Source organism: Saccostrea echinata, unplaced genomic scaffold (genome assembly GCF_033153115.1).
Source record: "Saccostrea echinata isolate AGI-Se365-2 ecotype Australia unplaced genomic scaffold, CSIRO_AGI_Sech_v1 ptg000025l, whole genome shotgun sequence".
Lineage (NCBI taxonomy): Eukaryota > Metazoa > Mollusca > Bivalvia > Ostreida > Ostreidae > Saccostrea > Saccostrea echinata.
The window spans coordinates 19,351,131-19,371,491 of NW_026889774.1; the positions used below are offsets into that span (position 1 = coordinate 19,351,131).

General features: G+C 32.4%; 2 protein-coding genes across 2 annotated transcripts; both read left to right on the plus strand.

Annotated features, from left to right (window-relative positions):
- Positions 1-279: 279 nt before the first annotated feature.
- On the plus strand, positions 280-1,549 carry LOC133192686 (complement C1q-like protein 4). Its single transcript, XM_061328678.1, has 5 exons — positions 280-301; positions 564-609; positions 714-910; positions 1,135-1,252; positions 1,407-1,549. The coding sequence occupies exons 2-5, from the start codon at positions 567-569 to the stop codon at positions 1,547-1,549; spliced, it is 501 nt and encodes a 166-aa protein (XP_061184662.1). The 5' UTR covers positions 280-301; positions 564-566.
- Positions 1,550-8,859: 7,310 nt separating this feature from the next.
- Positions 8,860-18,635, plus strand: LOC133192101 (sodium- and chloride-dependent glycine transporter 1-like). The gene is made up of 15 exons (XM_061327963.1): positions 8,860-9,063; positions 13,335-13,443; positions 13,831-13,962; positions 14,341-14,550; positions 14,777-14,834; positions 14,961-15,093; positions 15,238-15,372; positions 15,570-15,673; positions 16,201-16,325; positions 16,580-16,692; positions 16,830-16,967; positions 17,087-17,186; positions 17,431-17,546; positions 17,814-17,975; positions 18,097-18,635. The coding sequence occupies exons 1-15, from the start codon at positions 9,052-9,054 to the stop codon at positions 18,289-18,291; spliced, it is 1,842 nt and encodes a 613-aa protein (XP_061183947.1). The 5' UTR covers positions 8,860-9,051; the 3' UTR covers positions 18,292-18,635.
- The last annotated feature ends 1,726 nt before the right edge of the window (positions 18,636-20,361 follow it).

The window sequence follows — 20,361 nt, forward strand, 5'->3', positions numbered from 1 at the left end:
AAGTCTGCTAATAATGGAACACAATTAAAACCCAGATTGTTGGAAAACCTGGTATCCATTGCAATGCATTATATAGATATTGACAATGAGACTCTTAAGCATCCTTTTAATATGAATTTCAGAGTACTTGTGAGTGGAATCAGAATGGTTTTTAACAAACTAAGGTTGTAGATGACCAATGACAAGATAGGAAAATTTGCGAGTTCCATTGTTATTAAAGAAGCAGTTGTCTATGATGTCAAAAAAAAAGTCTTTAATTTATAACTCATGAGAAGGACATCTGGGAATTAACCAAAAGACGGTAAGTCGACCGATGAATGAAAATATTAGATAGTTATTTCGAGTTATAATTTGAATGAAAAGTTAAATTTAGAAATAACTATGGATTGTTTATTTGAAAAAAAAATCCATCAAAATTTTTTAAGTTTGGAAGGAAACGGTTAACCTACAAATTTGATTTACGGTCTTGACCTCATTTTTTTTTCAAATCTTAAATACGATATATATCTCTGGCATTATCATAAACAATAGAATCTAACAACAGAATTTCTCTTTAATTACAGACAATGAATTCTTTGATATTTACACTTGTGATTGCAGTAGCTCTTTGTAAGTAACTAAAACATCTCTGATTTCATTTTCATTGAACGTGTATGTTTCCCGTAATACATGTATCCCCTAAGCAAAAATAAAATGATTAATGAATCTTTCAGTTGAAGTAAAGGCAGAAACAAACGCTGTAGCCTTTTCCGCTGGTCTCTCTAAAAACCTGCAGCTAGCGCACACCGAGATCGTAGTCTACGATAGAATCTTTACCAACGTTGGATCGGGCTACGACTCCAACACAGGGAAATTCCGCTGTCCCACCAGCGGGGTCTATGTTTTCCAATTCCATTCCGTTGCTAACCAAGTAAGCCAAATTAGTTTCCAGTTAAAATTCGATTTCAACTTATATGGCTCTTGCAATGTCTGTGAATATGAATTTATACGCAGCCGTTGGTACATGTATGAACAATAAATAGTGTTTTTAATTATTGTTATTATTATTTTTAATTATTTTTAAAATTATTATTTTTATTTTTTTTTTTTACATACATGTACTCTAACATGTTCCTGTATATTGGATCCTTCCAGGATAAAACCATTTGGACGGAACTTTGGCACAATGGGTACTATATTTGCTCGATGTATGGACACACGTCTGGTGATTACGCTTCTGGAGGAAATTCGGCCGTCCTCCGTTTAACAAAGGGTACGCAAAGTGAACATATGTTCAAAGCATCATCCCAATGTTGTATATCTATATTACCAACCCCTTTTCTTGTAAATATTGTAAAAAAAAAAAAGTTTGCTTTCATGAGAAGGATTCTTAGAAGTTTTATGTTTTATGCGGATTTTCTTTGAAGGTGATGAGGTTTACGTCAAGGCTGTAGATGCCGTAAATGGGGCCGCAACCAACATGTATGGCGCCAGTGACGAGGTCTATTCAACATTCTCCGGCTATATGGTGGCTCCAGTCTACGAGGAATTCCCATCCGTTGTTGGATAGAAATGACTATTAAAACTTCTGTGCAATTTTTATATGTAAATAAAGATATACAGAAATAAATATGTTTATTAACGTCCAATCAATTCTGGGATAATGTATTGTCCTCCTGTCTCCCAAGACTATCCTTGCAGGATTGGTTTTGTTCTGTCATTTTTGTCCGTCCGTCTGTCACAAACGTATTGAAATCAAAACTCTATATTGGAGTCGATCTTCATTAAGGTACTACCAATCACTTAGCGCATTCGTTTATGATCCAGAATCACGTGGCAATGTCATGGAATACAGTATTTTACAATCTTTTACACAAATTGTATTGCAACATAAAAAAAAATATAATTTCAACTACCAACCCGAAGGAAATAATCATGGATTCTCGCTATTTATATAAAGTGCTGGATATTGAGACATTTTTCTTTTCATGGTGCTGTACAAAATTGTGCATTTGTTAAGCAGTTAAAACAAACCGAGCAGTGTATAATGTCTGGAATGCGTCAGTTACCCCTTCGATGGTGACTGCTCGGGAAATAAGACATTTCTAGATACATGTACTTGAACATTGTGTGGGTGCTCTAGAAGACACATCCAGACACCAGAACGATGCAACAGTTAAATAAATGAATGCCAATCTGCTTTTTCCCAAATCTTCTCTTAAACGACTTGTATTTATGTCTACGAAATACAAACCTAACAACACAATTATGAATAAATCAAAATTAAATTACAAAGAAAACATTTCCAGTCATAAAGCAGTAATTAATGTGATATAGGTATGAAATGATCATTTCTATACTTACATGTTATGTGATACAAATAGACTACATTAATATGTATGGTATATGAAATTTTTATGAAATGTCATTTTTCGGAATAACTCGTATTCACAAGTGGAAAGACCGATGTCTTACAGTCCTTATATTTTTTTCGCATCTTCCCAATGTCAGGACCGTTGAGTCCACTTTTGACCGTGGGACTCAGAACCCGTAATATTGTGAATGAGAATGATTTTCCCGATCTTGTGAAAAGTAAATCTAAAGAGTAGAAGAACGATAACTCTTACAATAACGATACTCCTTTATTGTTATATTGTATTATATATATGTAATCTATAAAACCGCCATACAATGCCATTATGTAATATTTTGTATTATATATTATTGTTGAAATGCAATAAGATGTACGTCTTAAGCAATAATAATAAATAATAATAATAATAGATTGTTAACAGACAATTTTTATTGTAATGTGTCATGGTTACCATGGCAACATTCCTTATAATTTGAAAAAAATAGGATTTTGAACAATCAACTTATTCAGCAGTGTTGAAAAGTGACAATGACTGTGTCGAAAGTCAAGTAAATTATATTTGGGAAAACAACTATTACAAATGTTACCATTAAACAAAGTATAAAATGCAATAATTTTATCTATTTTGATCATATATACATTGAATAATAAGAGCAATCCCCAACAAATAAATTCTATATTTAACTATAGTTTGCTATAGTTAACTATAGTTTCAAAGTTTTACTATAGTAAATCAAAGTTTTTACTATAGTAAATCGAAGTGTTTTATTATGGATTTCAAATTGTTATATTTTATATTCTCCAGTTCATAAATGCACATTTTTTATATTAACTGGAACTATTTCTTGTATATTCAAATATTATTTCCACATTTTACATCACTGTTATCGAATTTAAGAGATTTTAAGCTTTGAAAGCTCAGACAAAGTTCTAGAGTAAAGTTTTACAATAAACCAAAATATTTAATATTAACGAGGTCCGTTCCTGAGCTTTTGAGAAGATTTTTGTGTAAACCTCTATCTAAAAAATTCTGCATAATGTTTTATTTATTACAATAAATTTGGATTGTGCAATGCTCATTTAACTATATTCAATTAAAACCTCATGATTAAATTCCGTACTGAAAGCATTAAGTTAGAAACTATATTTTGTGGCGGAAGGTTTTATAGAAGAAAATTATCTATTTTTCTCATTCGAAATATTTACAGTATTGTTAAGTTTGGAGTCCTATTTTTACATGCAGCCTGCACACAAAGTTATTTTGAGCAGTGAAATGTTTTATGCTGGTCCTAAATAATATATTAAATTAACCGTCATGAATTCTGTCATCATATTGGACAAATATAACAAATATATTGAAAAAGTACAATTAACCGCCGCTAGAATTGTAACAGGACTTCCGATTTTTGTGTCTAGAGAAGCACTATATTCTGAAACTGGTTGGGAAACTTTAAAAAGCAGGCGATATATTGCAAAAATGACAACTATGTTCAAAATTCACACGGGAAGAGTACCTGAGTATTTGCATGATATTGTCCCCAATAAGCGTGAGCATGTATCTCTATACAATACCCGTAATAAACAAGATTATATTGTTCCAAGGTGTAGATTAGAATTATTTAGAAACTCTTTCGTACCTGATGCTGCAAAACAATGGAATTTACTAAAAACAGAGGTTAGAGAAGCCATCTCAATCAAAACATTCCGAAAAAACTTGATAACAAAAATTAAAAATCCACCATCATACTTCTCTTTTGGTAAGCGATACACCAATATCATTCATACTAAGCTAAGACATTCCTGTATTCTAAATTATGATCTTTATAAACGAAACATTATAAATAGTCCCTTATGTTTATGTGGAAAAAACGAAGATGTGTACCATTTCTTTTTTGCATGCAAAAATTATTCTAATGCAAGAAGTACTCTTTTTAATCGCTTGTTCACTCTTGAACTGGTTACTATTGATATAAATCTATTATTATGTGGTGATGTTAATTTGCCTTTACAGATAAATAACAGTATTTTTGCTGCTGTTCATAAATTTATTGACGAAACATGTAGATTTTCTAGTTGATATGCTATTTAATTGCTTTTTCACTTGTATTAATTGTATTATTTTCTTCTATTTTGCATGACAAATTGTTATATATAAGGAGAGGAACTTTGTAAGTTGTAAAGAACTTGTTTCCAATCCTTTTGATGTACTCAATAAAATATGTTCAAAACAAACAACAAATATATTGTGAAAGTCTTGGGGAAAAATAGCCCATTTTAGGCTGAAAATTAGCACTATTTTAGTTATATCTAAAAATTAACATCACATACCCCCACTTTTAATTTTATTTTCTGAATAAACAAGATAATTTTAACCATTCTGCTTAATCTCAGAAAAATGTCATTACTTTCAAAAGATTTTATTGCTTGTTAAATTTTTAATGCCAGAAAAATGACATTTTTTGAGAGCAAAAAGGTCAAATAATTGACTATGCGAAGTAATATGAAACACTTTTTTTGTTGTCACAAATTTTAAAGAGACTATTCAAGACGAAAAAAGACTGTATTTGTTCCCATAATTTATTTGGATAAAATTTATGAGGAAAAACTTTGAAAAATTGATTTATGTGTAAGACGTAATTAAAGTGCAAAAAGGTCATATTAAATGCTCCGTAGCTCCGAAAGAAGTGCATTGACCCCCATTTTTGGTTTTGATTTTTAATTAAGCTATGTGTCTAGATTCCCAAAATATACTTGATAAAAAATTCTCAATACTTTTGATAACAGGATCCAACCTCCTTAAAGAGATATATCAATTTACGCACAAGAAACTGTAAGAAAAGCAGTTGTTTTTCGTGGACTTAATAATCATTATTTTGTTTTCAATAACATATTCATAATCAAAACTGGAATGCCTGACACATAAACTCTGAACCATGATACATCTTTGGATATACACTGTATATTCTCAAAATATTCAACATGTTTGTACACAAACATCGACACTATTTTGCTTAAAAGGTTCAGAATACAAATACAAAAATAATTTGTCATTGTAGTTTAGGTATTAAATATATTTTACGCAACCAATCTTCACAAAGTGAGTTTTCTTTAGGAGAATTTTACTGTCAAAAACAAAAGTAGCATTCTTGTAACTTGTACATTGTACTACGTAAATGTTAAATCACACATGAAGACAGCAATTTTCTCAAAGTTGTCGATCATATGCATATTTGCAAGTTTTCTTCGGTTGTTTGTATACAGCTGACATGAATGTCACTGTTTTTTTTTTATTTATTAATTATTATTAATTAATTACATGTAATTATTGTCAACTGCTGACTCCAGTGTATTAATTAAATTGTGAAATTACATATATAAAGTATATGTACTGGTCTGTGCTCCATAATTATTTCTGTTTATCTAACTTGTATGTATTCCAGCTATTTCACGTGTATCTTTTATATTGTCTTTGTATATATTGTATATAGAACCTCGTGTACCACTAAGTGGTTTGGGTGAATAAATTGAATTGAATTGAATGCTGAAAAGTATCATTAATTTACTTTAAGATATAATACAAAACACTAATTTATGGTACCACACGTGTTATAAGAATTTTTATTTTTATAGAAGCAGTGCTAATGAAAGTATGGAAAAATCTGCAAAAATTGTATTTTTTTTTCTTCCGATCCATCTGCAGCTAAATTTTTTTTCCATGAAATGTAAAGATAACGAACAGTAATCAAGCTCAAAAATCCAATAAAACAAATTGCGAGTAGAACATACATGGACCTCTGAAAACATCTGAGGTGCGATCAGGTGCCATGAAGGAGTAAGCATCCCCTGTCGACCGGCTACATGATCAGAAGTGTGAGACTCCGGAGTCTTTTATTTCTAGTTCAATGGGATATATCAAATCACCAAATTAATGAATAAATAGTTAATTCATAAAACGTTATTGATATATTTGAATGTCGAATCGAAGGCCACTTCTTTTCATGTAGTAGGTTTTGAATAAATTTTTGCTACAGAAGTCTGCTAATAATGGAACACAATTAAAACCCAGATTGTTGGAAAACCTGGTATCCATTGCAATGCATTATATAGATATTGACAATGAGACTCTTAAGCATCCTTTTAATATGAATTTCAGAGTACTTGTGAGTGGAATCAGAATGGTTTTTAACAAACTAAGGTTGTAGATGACCAATGACAAGATAGGAAAATTTGCGAGTTCCATTGTTATTAAAGAAGCAGTTGTCTATGATGTCAAAAAAAAGTCTTTAATTTATAACTCATGAGAACATAAAATTTTCCAATGTAGAGGAAAAAATAATTGCATATTGTAAATATACCATCGTTAAAGAGCTTTATGTTTTATGGCTTAAAAAAAACACACTTGCAAGTCTAGAATTTCTGTGGAGCAAAATACTAGTGAGATCTAATACTCCGCGTACCATTGACAGATAACGTGATTCATACACGGAGACTTTCTTCAGTTTCAAATACTTCAAACGTCAGATTAGAAATACACACTATATTTAAACCTCTTCAACATTCATTTACGATTACTATAAAACTTGACAATATTTATCAGTCACGCGAGATTCAAACTTCCTTAGGGCAGATTATGAAAACAGGAAAACTTATAAATAAAATTTCTTCAAGAAACACAGAAAGAGCAAAAGATGGTACCCAATAGAAGGTTTAAGAAAAATAGTTCCACCTCAAAAATGTTAACGCTCACACAAGTACATAAAACATGTATTTTTCACAGTCGGTAACCAGGCGATAATATTGTAGGGCAAATATATCAGGAGAAGAGGGGGTTACCATTATACAATTAACATAATTACACAAATACTACAATTGGTAGAAGGAAAAAGTAGTCAGAAGAGGAGCGGTTGCTATGGATGAGATTGCACCCCATTTAGAAAAATATATAGTAAAAAAGCTTAAGGTGGGCGAACAAGGCAAGCGAAATGCCTGTTGTGTGACTAAAAAGAAAGTGAAAAATTTAAACTTAATTATGACAAAGTTTTCCTTGATATTTCATTTAACATTAACGTATACTTTATGTAAAATCGCAACAAACTCTTGAAGATTGAAATTATTCGTCTATGAAATAGCAAACAATTGAACATTTAGATGTATCTACGACGTTTTATCAATTATCAATATTCATTTTCATTCGCAGGTTGATTCGATAAATCCATTTTAACTCGAAATAAAAGATACTGTAGAGTCTGACACATCTGTTTCATATTTGGATATTTTACTAGAAATAGACGTTAATGGCAATCTAACAACAGAACTTTATGATAAACGTGATGACTTCAACTCTCTACCGCCAACTTACATTATTTATGTAGCGATAAACAGTAATCACCTGCATATGGAGTTTATGTCTCCCAGTTGATTCGAAACGCAAGAGCATGCTCTACATACGAACAATTTCTAAAACGAGGCAACAAATAAGTTGAGGAGAACAGAATATCAACAGTCTCGTTTAACATTCGCAAATTCTATGGTCGAACGAATGATATTCTTAGCAAAAACAATCTATCGAGTCGAATTTTGACTGACGTTTTTCATACAAATTGTAAGGCCATTATTTTTACACTGCATGAATTATCTAAGGATTTTTCCGTTTGTCCGATCATGAAAAGGAGCACATGACGGGTGTGGCCAGTAAGGGATGCTTACTCCTACATGGCACCTGATCCCGCTTCTGATGTTTTCTGAGGTCCGTGTTTGCTCTGCTCCAAATTTGTGTTGTTTTAATGGACTTTGAGTCTGATCACTTTTCGTTATCTTCATATTTCATCTGAAAGGGAAAATTGATACTCAGGATTTTTATTGCTTGGGTTTGAACCCCAAGAATCCCACATTTTTTTAAATTGTAGAATGATTTTTGTCGAGAAAATTCCGCAGAAAAATTTAATTTCAGACATTTCAGTGATATGAACTTTACTTTAAATACTCACAAATTGAATATGACTTTTCTACTTTTTTAAGCTATAGGCATTTTGCACGCTTTGTTCACCCATGTCCTTTGTACATGTATCTAACTTTATTAGAATTTCATAGATGTCAATTAAATGTGAAATGATTCCAGAATGCACCAGAACTCACCAACAAAGTATCCATATACATGTAAAAATATATTTTTAAAAATCTGGCGGGGAAGGGGAGGGGGGACGTGCCTGCATTTCCTGGCATGACTTTAAGCTCATAAAAACCTTCAGATGTAAGGATCGAGGCAAAACTTAAACTTATTCAGTTTTACAAGATTTAGAGACTGCAAGCTTGTTCAATCGTTTTAGTGTCTTTTTTTCTATTAAATTAGAATTAACGCTCTCCCTTCTAATTTCTTTAATCTTATGCGCATATAATAGAACTTCATTGGTCACTTGGAAAACAACGATACTTTCTCACCTGTCGTTCAGGTAAATATGCATTAATGACATTATTAAGATAAAGTGCCCTCCCACCCGAACACGGTGAAGACGACGCTATCTTTACTCTGACACAGAGAATTGACTGGTTCACTTGAACGTTCTACATTCCGGGGTAACCCTATTGATATCAACAATATCATACAAAAGCTTTTAAAACATCAATAACTTGAGGAGTCTAGCCAACGGACGTGGAAGCACAGTTTTACCTCCCCTTGTTCATTGGTGTTTCTACTTAAAATGGGAGGAAAGGTATGTTTATGTTCGTTTAGGATTTAATTTTTCCCCAATTATCTGTGATGGCTGTTATTATTTTCCATTTTCGTACATCTAAAAAAAATTAATTTTCTTTTTTTTTCTCTTAGATTACAATTTAAAATTTCGGGGGTATAAGTGTTTGGATTAACACTCGATTGTATGACCAAATTTTCATTGATAAAACGAATTTTACCTATCGGTCACCGGGGTCAGATAATGCAAAACTTGAATGAAGTGTTTACTTAATGTATAAACAAACTCATACATTCTTATTTTTATTGTTAATATTTGGATTTTCAAATAAAAACGATTTTTATTTTCGCAGAAAATATCAGGACAAATTATTTTTCCGCATATGGAGATATTACCTGGAAGTATTTGCTTGGAATATGATTGCAAAATTTGATAAAATTTCATTTAAACATAACAAGGTTTGACTAATCTATGTATGTTTGTCTTTATCTGCGAACTCAAAATTATTTATGCAGAAGGAAATTTAATACGAATAAATTGGTAGAGAGGATATTAAGAGGGTATTATATATATAGAGCAAAAAAAAAAAAAAAAAAAAAAAAAAAAAAAAAAAATCCAAATTGTTTTATTTCCTACCATTAATTATTACTGTAAAACGACGTACATGTAAAAAATCAGTATAATTATTCTGCTACTAGTTTATACAGAAAGCGGTACGAAGTAAAAACTAAATATGTACCATGAAATACACCATGATGGTTGGATAACATAAAGATAATTTACTAAATCTACTAACTATTTTATCTATCGTATTATCAAACATTCTGTTTCATTTCAAAATAATGATTTTAAGTTTTTATCATTTGGTGACATATGGACAAAAAAAGGTAAAACAGCGAAACACGTGTTTATAGTTGCCTCATATTTTATACCTTATCTGCTTTAACTTAGCAGGTCTAATATATGAGAGTACAAAACTGATATTTTTACAACTTTCTTTAAGATATATAATTCCTGTTAAAGTTTCAATATAAAGTCAGCAAGTACTAAGACTTAAAAAAAATCACAAATATTTCGTTTTTAAACAAATTAACAACAAAACGAAGGATTTACATGAATAGTTTTGAATGAAAATACAGAAATTTTATTTGCTGGAAATACATTTTTTACTAACACAGGGTTTAAACAAATTTATAATATATACTTTTGGGTTGATTTCGATCGTTTTAAGGGACAGCATTGTGTTTGAAACACTGTGACTACTGATTTATGGCGCCCTTTGCAGACAAAGTAAATACGTAAACAATGACATTTTTATATATATCCATTTTACGACTGAAATGTTGGTGGATATACTTATATAGTGCATGATTATCTAACATTGACACCAAAGTGCCTAAATTTATTCCGACAGATTATGATATACTCAAATATTTGATTTTTCCGCCAAATTAATTGCGAAGAACAGAAAATAAAATATACAGGGAGTTACTTTCAAACATTTATCATAATGTCCGTCCCGGATTTCTTAACCCTTTTACCTGTCCTTATCAGTTGGTTTTTGGGTAGTAATAGGCGCTCCTTATTGAGGCTTTGAAAAGCAATGTTTGAAATCAATCAATTTTCTGTTATCATTTGTTTGTCGTCTGCCAACTGCTTCTTAAGTAACCTGCAGACTTGGATTCGAAGACCTGGACACAATTTAAAACGTTTAAAAGACCCAAAATTAATACCAATAATAATATCATTTACCCAGATGTTTACGAGAAATTTCATCCAGTGTTATACTATACAGACAGTATCGTTTTTAATCATTATGTACAAAACTTGTTCAAGTGAATTTAAATAGTGCTGAAATACATGTATAATTACAGCCTTGTTCTAAAGTTTGAAGATGAATCAGTTCCTTGAATGTCATTGATTGTGTTCCGGGTAACAATCTTTAAAATGTTGAGATAAGTCAAAAATTGTCATTCATAGTCATCTCAATCACCCATAAATCAGTGGCAATGTTATAAATGAAACATTCCATTGAGGAGTGCTTATCCCCCATAAAACTTGAAGGGCTAGATGTAAAAATAAATTTTGAAAGTGACCAACCCATGGGGCAAAGGACAGAAGATTACAGCATTCAGTGGGGTGGAGGGGTCACGTTGTTTGTCGATTATGCTTTTGAGGAAACACAGAGTCTTTTCATATTTTTAGTCTTCATTCTATTAAGTTTTTTAAAAATATCATATTGGAAATTAACCAGGTAACACAGAATAACACGTGTAGTTATAGTTTTTACAGCTTCGGAACATTTCTGATATCTCTCTCTCCAATATTACAAATGGATACTTTTAATCACTCTTAAGAGAACCTAAGTGTATATAAACTTTTTCAGCAGTTGGTTTGTAGTATAGTACTTTTCATATAATTACCTGTCTACAATTTGCTAACAGGATTTAAACACTAATCCATAAGGACCATTAACTTTTTTTTTCAGTCCGTTACGCATTTCATTAGTCCGTCCTATGTCATATGAAAATGATAATACGTTGATAATCCCACATTGTTATCTTACACCCCCTTTTTGGACGTACCTTTATATAAGATAAAATTTAGAATAAAAATTCTAATTCTAATTCAAATCTAGCTACAGAAAAACCAGTTCAGCATATCAAACATGATTTTCATTATGTTTAATTACATTCATATTTTGATTTTTTAAAAAAACTTCGACTTGTGTGTGGTCATGTATTATTTTGTTTGCTTGCTGTTTTTTTTTTTTTTTGAATTTGTTTATGTTTGTTTGTTTGTTTGTTTTTGTAAATGCATGGTAATATGGAGTAACATAAACCTAAAGTGTCACAAAACCATTAAAATAAATGTTTTCTTGATTGTGTTAATGAGGAAAAAATGGTTGAATTTTTTTGTGCTTTTAGGGATATTAGCCTTACCCATATACATGACCTAATTATTTACAACTATTGTGGTAAGTGAATTGTTAAATATCATCAGTGCGTTTCAATAGTATGAAAGTAATTGTTGACTTGAAGATACGGTCCCATGTTGACACCAGCTGCTGTGAAAACGGCATGAAAGTTTAAAAATATTTGATAAATTTTTCATAAATAAACTAAGATGATTTTATGAAAGAGAATGAAAAATCCCCCTCCCTCTTGAAAATCTGGCAAAGTTTTAAAATTTCGCCCCAGTCTCGTCTAGCTGAATCCTGGAAATACATAAACATGCGTTCCTTTTTTATTTCGTCTAAATATTATAAATTTATGAATTATCACAATATTATGAATTTTCACAAATCCATACTGACTAGTGCTTTATAAACTTTAATAGTCCGACACATTGTCTACTAGTCTTAGACTTAACGGTCATGAAGTAATTTTGAACCTTGATTGAGTTATATATATCATCATTAAATTCTGTATTTACTGCAAAAAATTGAAGACTTTTTTCTTATATTTGCAAATCAAATAAGACACTGACAAGCGATTACCAAGGAAATGTAACCTAGTTCTATTAAATGTCACTCTCCGAAGTCTGCCGAAAAAAAGAAAGAAAAAAAGAATATCCTATATAGTTACGATGTTATTTAGAACAGCCCTGAATCTAAGGGATACGTACAAGATAGATTTAATTTCAAAAAGCAAACATACAAATATTCAAGTATCCCAAACAAAATGCATTCTTTTATATTTCACAATATTTACAATATTGCTATTAATTCCTTTGAGATTTTCATATTAATTACATTCTAGCAAGATCTGGTCACGAATTTTACAAAAAGATTACCTTTGGTAGGCGTTGACTACCTACATGTCAATCAGAACTTCTCAGATCTCATCCTATAGAGGAAAAGGAGCTTGCTAGAAAATTGCAATGACCTTGGCCTTTAGATGTGGTCTTGTCATGCATGTTCAAGATCATCAATGTCAGGTAAAAGAGTATTGTGACATCATTTTTGTGTAGAGCTCCAAGGTCATTCTTTTTCATAGATTCAGAGATAGAGCCTGACAAATGTCCTAGCTCGACTGCTGTAATGACCCTCATCTTTGAGAAATGATTTTTTAGCCAAGGCCATGATACACAACCTTTGCAGATAAAAAAAAACCGTGTGTGAAGTTTGATACAGGCAAGCATCAATTCAATTTCGAAAAAACAAACACTACCGAACACAAAAAGTATAGAACGGATTCAGGGAATCTGAGACTCTTTCCCCGCCCCACTTTAGAGCGTTTATAGAAATCTAAAAAAAAATTGTGTTTGATCATCAAAATTCTTCATTGTAGAGAGCGGAATGGTCGAACCCTGTGGAGTTTATTTTAACTTGTGTGGGGTTTGCTGTTGGTTTGGGTAATGTCTGGAGATTCCCCTATTTAGCATTCAGGAACGGAGGAGGTAGGTCAAAATTTCATTAAATCTACTTACAATGCACAATAGAATTGTCATCGTATGCAAAAACACGCAATTTTCCCGATCTGTATATTGGTGTGACGAATGTGTAAATTTAAGTTCATAAGAGGACAATTATATTCACGAAAATGCATCATCCAATTTGGATTACCGAATCAAGTCTTCATTTTAAAACACCTAAAAAGTAGTATGTAATCAAATTTTGTACAAGACCATGCATTTATAGTATTTCCCTTAATCCAGGCACGACTACGGACCATAAAGTATTGTACCATGATGTTCAGATCGGTTTCATGTAACACACGACAATCTGTTGAATTTCAATGAGATGTTCTACTACTCTTTAACCTTGTTATTGTTCATTACTTTCAGGGGCATTTCTTATCCCGTATTTCATTTGCCTGGTGGCCATTGGAATCCCCCTCTTTTATTTAGAAATCGCATTTGGACAGTTTGCCAGTCTCGGACCCGTTAACATATGGAAAATAAATCTTTTGATGAAAGGCAAATATTTTTATGATCAGCTTAAGGTTCATCACCCTCCGATAAGAGAGATAACTCTCACCGAGATAAATAACTATTATTTCCTTTATAAAATTTTTAATTCAAAAGAAAATTTCTGTCAAATTTTGCCCCGCACGGTATGCTGAAAATGTGTGCCTTTATAATTATAAATTCGATTTCATTTGGAAAATCATTAGCGTTAAAACAAAATTTTACATGAGTGATCAGAGGGACGATGAACCTTAATTTTCTAATCAAAAAAATTATACCTAATTATTTTGGAAAATGTCAAATACCTTTTTCTTGTACTTGAAATTTACGAAACATATTTCAGATTTAGTTCTCACTAAATGTATTCATTTTTTTCTTTAAAAATAGGATTGGGGTTTTCCATGATAACAGTTTCAGGGGGTATAGCCCTGTATTATGTGGTCATTATTGCTTGGTGCTTGTACTATTTCTTTGCTTCGATGACGTCATATCTACCGTGGCAAGATTGCGACAACAACTGGAATACATGTCTGTGTCAAGATGGCAAACGGAATTTTTCACTGCCAGATCCCTGGCTCGGAGCACGTAATGAGTGTTGTAAGAAAAATTTTATTTTTAGTGAAAAAAAAAATAATTCAAAGATATTTGCAAGACCAGGAGTACTATATATTCAAAGAAAAAAAAAATTAAGATTTTCTATTCACAATGCATGCATTTTAATTTTTGATGTGTTTGCTTAGTTGATTCTTTTTCCTGTGGTCCAGAATTGAACCAGGAACATTCTTCGCTTTTAACTGAAAACCGTTGACTGTATCTTTTTCAGTGACTTTTGATTATCCTATAAACACTACTGGGGTTGCTGTCAGTGAAGAATATTTCAGGTATACATAAACAAACGAAGTATATAATAATTGATTAATAATTCTAACACTATCTAAATTGATTGACCTGGAATTGAAGGAACAGAACATATTAAACGTTTTTAAGATTTCTCTTCCCTTTCTCAGACGTCGGGTTTTGGAGATCACGGACGGATTCGAGTCCACCGGAGGTGTGAAATGGGACGTAACTCTGTGTAACCTTCTGGCCTGGACGATTATTTTTATCGTTTTGTCCAAGGGTATCAAAACACTGGGGAAAGTATGTATCAACAAAAACTTTGTTTTTATTATCAACGAGTTTGTTAAATATGCGAGTCCATAAAAATAAAGTCACCACAATTCCTCATAAGCACAACTCTTCCGTAAATCCTAAGTTTATAATCTTGAATATTTTATTTACCAGGTTGTGTACTTTACAGCTATTTTCCCATACGTTTTACTCACAGCTCTTCTCATCCGGGGACTTACACTGGATGGCTACAAACAAGGAATAGAATACTACTTTACTCCCGATCTGGATAAACTCACGGACGCCAGTGTAAGCAGATTAGTCTAAGGATCAACATTTGAAATATATATTCATTCTATATGTTGGAACCATACAGATAAATTTTTGTGCTTTCTTCATATATAACATCGAGTAGATTTTTTGTTTAATATGAGCACTCGTGAATTCGTACTCTTAATCCTCAAACTCACTCAAAAAAAGAATACCTACATTATTGTTTTATTTAGGTATGGTCGGATGCTGCGGTCCAGATCTTTTACTCTCTCAGTGCTTGTCAGGGAGGACTAATAGCGATGGCCAGCTTCAATAAGTTCGATAATAATGTTCTGAGGTACGCCTAATTTTGTTATGTTTTAAATTTTGAATTTACTGGGTGGGAGTACATACAAAATTCAGAACATGAACTCTAAATTTTGTATGGACTCCCACCCAGTAAATTCACGATTTAGAACATGACATTTTCCTTACTCCAGGAAAGGGCAATGCGACGCCTTTTTTTTGGTAACTTGATACTAGTTAAAAACTCATTTGATCTACATGTACTTTTCTAGCAAACAACCCGATTGATTTTCATTGCTTATATTATAGTTTTATCAATTGTTATTGTAAGCTCACATGAATCTGATTCACTCCCTCTGGAAAGAAAATTCTGGGGTGTAATTCTGCTGTATTTATGCAGGTTTTTTTTAACATCTTCACAACGTCATATAGGGGTCTAGAGTCCACACTTGGCTGTGGGACGTACACGAGGGGACTCATTACTCCAGACGTTGTGATGATGGTTTTGTAATTAGGAATACTAGTAACTTTCCTTATTGGTAAATTCTACAGACCACACTGTTTGTTTTTGTTTTTCAGAGATACGTTTTTGGTCCCAATAATTAACTGCTTAACGAGTCTCTATGCAGGCTTCGTCATCTTCTCAGTTTTGGGATTTATGGCGGAAGCTAAAGGCGTTACGGTTCCAGAAGTGGCCAAGGGAGGTAAACCATATTTACCATTTGAAAATAGAGCTTTCGACTGTTACAATTTTACTCTTGTAGAGGATGATGATGTAGTTTTCATCCAATGCCTCCATTCCTAGACAGACTATGAAAAGTGGACGTATTTCTTAAAAAAATACATTTAATTATATCTATGAAGGATCATCTCCCCATTAACTTGTGAAAAAAATATTTCCTGCACTGTAAACATTTTAAAAAAAGTTTGTGGATCAGCTTAATTCAATATATTCCAGGTCCTGGTCTGGTGTTTATTGTCTACCCAGAAGGTTTGGCTCAGATGCCGGTAGCACCGTTATGGTCAATATTGTTTTTCTTCATGATGGCGACATTAGGATTCAGCTCAGCGGTAATATTCTTAAAATTCAAATGTATAGTCATTGAAACTGTTTTATTATTAGATGTAAGGTATAAGGTCATGATTAGTGTTTGTCTACATGTGTCATAAAGCCATGCATTCATTCAATATATAATGTCTCTTAATAGTTTTCCATTGTTGAAACGGTAATGACTGGTCTCCTGGATGAATTTCCGGCCCTCTCTAGATCAAAATGGCGAGTTCTTGGTTTCCGGTTTGGAATCTGTATGTCTGGGTTTCTTTTGGGACTTCCAATGACAACTAGAGTAAGACTAAGTACAATATTAAAAGTGTTCTGGTAAAATACTAATATAAAGTTTTTATCAGTTCAACTTTTTTTTGGATAAGTGATACACATTTATTGTAAAACTATTGGTTTATCAAGGGAGGTGATTACATGCTTACACTTGTGGACAATGCTGTTGGTGGGTTTCCGCTGTTGTTTGTTGGATTCTTGGAGGTTGTTCTTTTATGTTACGTATATGGTAAGCATAGGACTAGAATTACTACCAGTGTTGAAAATTATTTATGTAATGAACTTTTTATCAACTCGTCGTACATTTTGCTAAGAATAATGGATTTTTTCATGCAGATCACATTTAACATGCAGATTAGTAAAAACAATCAAATACTACACTTTTCACTTTCCTTGTCTGAAATCTATATAAAATAATAACATGTGAAGGATTAACAAGCATGTAAATTTAACAAAAATTGTATAATTTGCAGGTTTCTTCAGATTTAAGCGGGATATTGAGATGATGATTGGTGACCGACTCTGTGTCAAACCCTGCTTCTGGTATTTTGGTGCCTGCTGGATGCTTATATCTCCATTGGCACTATTGGTCAGTTTCCACAAAAAATACTCACTAGTATTTAGAATCCGCTTATCTCATCTGAAAAAAACCTAATCTTTATACATGTATCTCCTCTGTTCCTTAAATTCAGATTAACCATATTACAAACCGAATAAGCTTTACTAAGCCTATTTTGATGACCTATGATCATAGGAATACCTCAAAAATTATATTTTAAATGGTAATCATTTATGGAAAATGAAGAACGATATTTAAAATGCGGTATGATATTATTTAACTTCTTTCTTTTTCCAGGCAGTAATTATCTTCAAAATTGTTCAAACAGAACCTCTGGAAAGTGATGGTTATTTGTACCCGGACAGTGGTCAGGTGATCTTCTGGTTGATTCAAGTCACGTGTTTGATTGGAATTCCTGGTTGGTTTATATACTACAGCTGTAAAAAGGGCCTTGGGAAGGTAATGTACACCACCACTAAGCTCAAATCAAAATCGATTTTTTTGAAAATTAATACATTCCAAATTCATCCAAGAATTTTTCTCTCAAAAGAAGTTTGAAATTTATTGACATGTTTTACAGCCGACAGCAGACTGGGGGCCCGCCTTACCTGAGAACAGAACAGGTCGTTATTCCGTCGCATTCAATGAAATCACTACCAATGGATCCGCCCCTGCAAATGATTACTCAGTTGACATGATGAAAATGCAGCCCAATGAATATGACAATAAAGCTTACGTGATAGACACGGGAGACACAACTGCCACAAAGTTCTAGAAGAAAAATCACCCAAAAATTAACTGTTCTCTGTCTCCGTGACCCTCTTAATTAATCGTAATTAGGGTTGAAGGACTGATGAAGATGGAGACGTGAAAAATTCAGCTTTATTTAAAGGGCGTAATTATATACGATAAGCTGACATTAAAAAGTATTCCACCAGCCATATCCTTTTTAATGAAGCAGAAGGCATATATGGAAATCAAACTAAAAACAGTTGTTATAAATTCTTTTACCAAAGGGAAGTAGATCTTGACATTATTGTATAATTTTTTTTATATCAATTATACATATATAATCAAGTTATAGTGTATTATGTTTTATGTAAATAAAATTAAAATACACTTTCGGGTGCATTGATTCCTATTTATTGAGGCGACGCTGTGAATACTCATTGTTCGCTGATGCCAGTCAATCAACACCTGACTACAATAGGTAAAATTTGTTCAACGAAAATGATATTGCATCCCTAGCGAAAATAAATTTATTATGTAAAACACCTGTAAACAACAAAAACATTTTTACTTCTAATATAATTACATATAGCACATGAATTGCCTTCCCGGTTCGGTATTTTGGATGTCTCTGAAAAGTGTACAAGGTAATTCCCGGAAAATTTTCACACCACTCGGCACACCTCTGCGGATTCGTACCTTTTATAAAGGTGACAGAATTACCCGAGGTTTGCCGAATGATAATCACACAAACAAGCATTGTGACGTCATACTATATGACGAAACAAAACATTATCAACCAAACACAAAGGGCTGCGTAAAGAGTAAGTATAAATTCTCTGTATCTTTATAGTTTGAAATTCTAGAGAAATGGCATTTTTGAAATAGAAAAAAGTTATGAGTTGTAAATGCTTGCTTTTTCTCTTAAACCCGAGTACCTAACATCCAAATACCCCTTATATAGCTCAATTAATGATTATGCTTAGAAAAGGGATGGAAACGTCAGCTTCAGCTATTTTGGTCTATTGTAGCTTGCTTTTATAAGAAAATATAATGGGTATGGATGACGGTCTTGTGTGGCAATTTTTTTTCTCAGACCAGATCTGCAGTTTATTGGTCCTCCTTTCTAATCTATAGTATAGTATTTGAGGAAATCATCCCTCCGACCATTCACTTATTGCATCGTTTTTGAAAGTTGGGGGGGGGGGGGGCAGCCAGAGAAAAAATTTCAACTTACCTGAAAAAGAAAACTTGACAAGCAAAAAAAAAAAAAGGAAAATTGAAAATATCCGAACTCGAAAATCCTTTTTCTTGGAAGGGGGGGGGGGGGGGGCTTAAGTTCCAACTTCTTTCAGTACCAAATTTTATTCATACCTACTACAAAACACTTATTTGACTATTCTACAACAAAAGGGGGGGGGGAGCAACAGGCCTTTCAATTAACATTTCAAATAGTAAAAAAAGTCTGGAAAAAAGTGGGGGGTCAACCCCCCCCCCCCCACTGTTGCTACGTGACTGTATTGCACAGACCAGCAATAAATAAGATTCATGTAATCCATTCATATGTGTTCCTGTATCAGTTTTTGAACCAGTAAACTGACCAATATGGATATCAGATCTAGAAATTAATCACTCGCAAAAATAACATTTCAATTAGTGCCTTAAGAATCTCACTTACTGATCTAATGACCAAACAACATGCATGTAACAGGCGTGCTTAATTCAATTAAATGAGGCAAATCCTTAAACTTAACTCCTAAGATATCATTTTGTCTCCAGAAGTACATGCATGTAGATTTAAACTTGAGAGCTTAATTATTCCCTTTTTAAACTAATTACAGTTCTGAGCATGAATTACATGTATAATGTTTAGACTGTGTAAGTGAATTTCTTTCTTGTTTTGTCAATTAGTCAATCTATTTATAAAGCCCCGTTCACATGCACCCATTTCCTTTCAAGTGTAAACTTCACACATATGCAAATTTTACTCATGGTACGGTATGTAATTGTAATTTTTGCGATGTGTTCACATGTGCCAGTAAACTGTGTGTATTAAAGGTGCTTAGACACAGATGTGAACTTAATATTTTCTCAAATTTTCTGTATAATATCACGA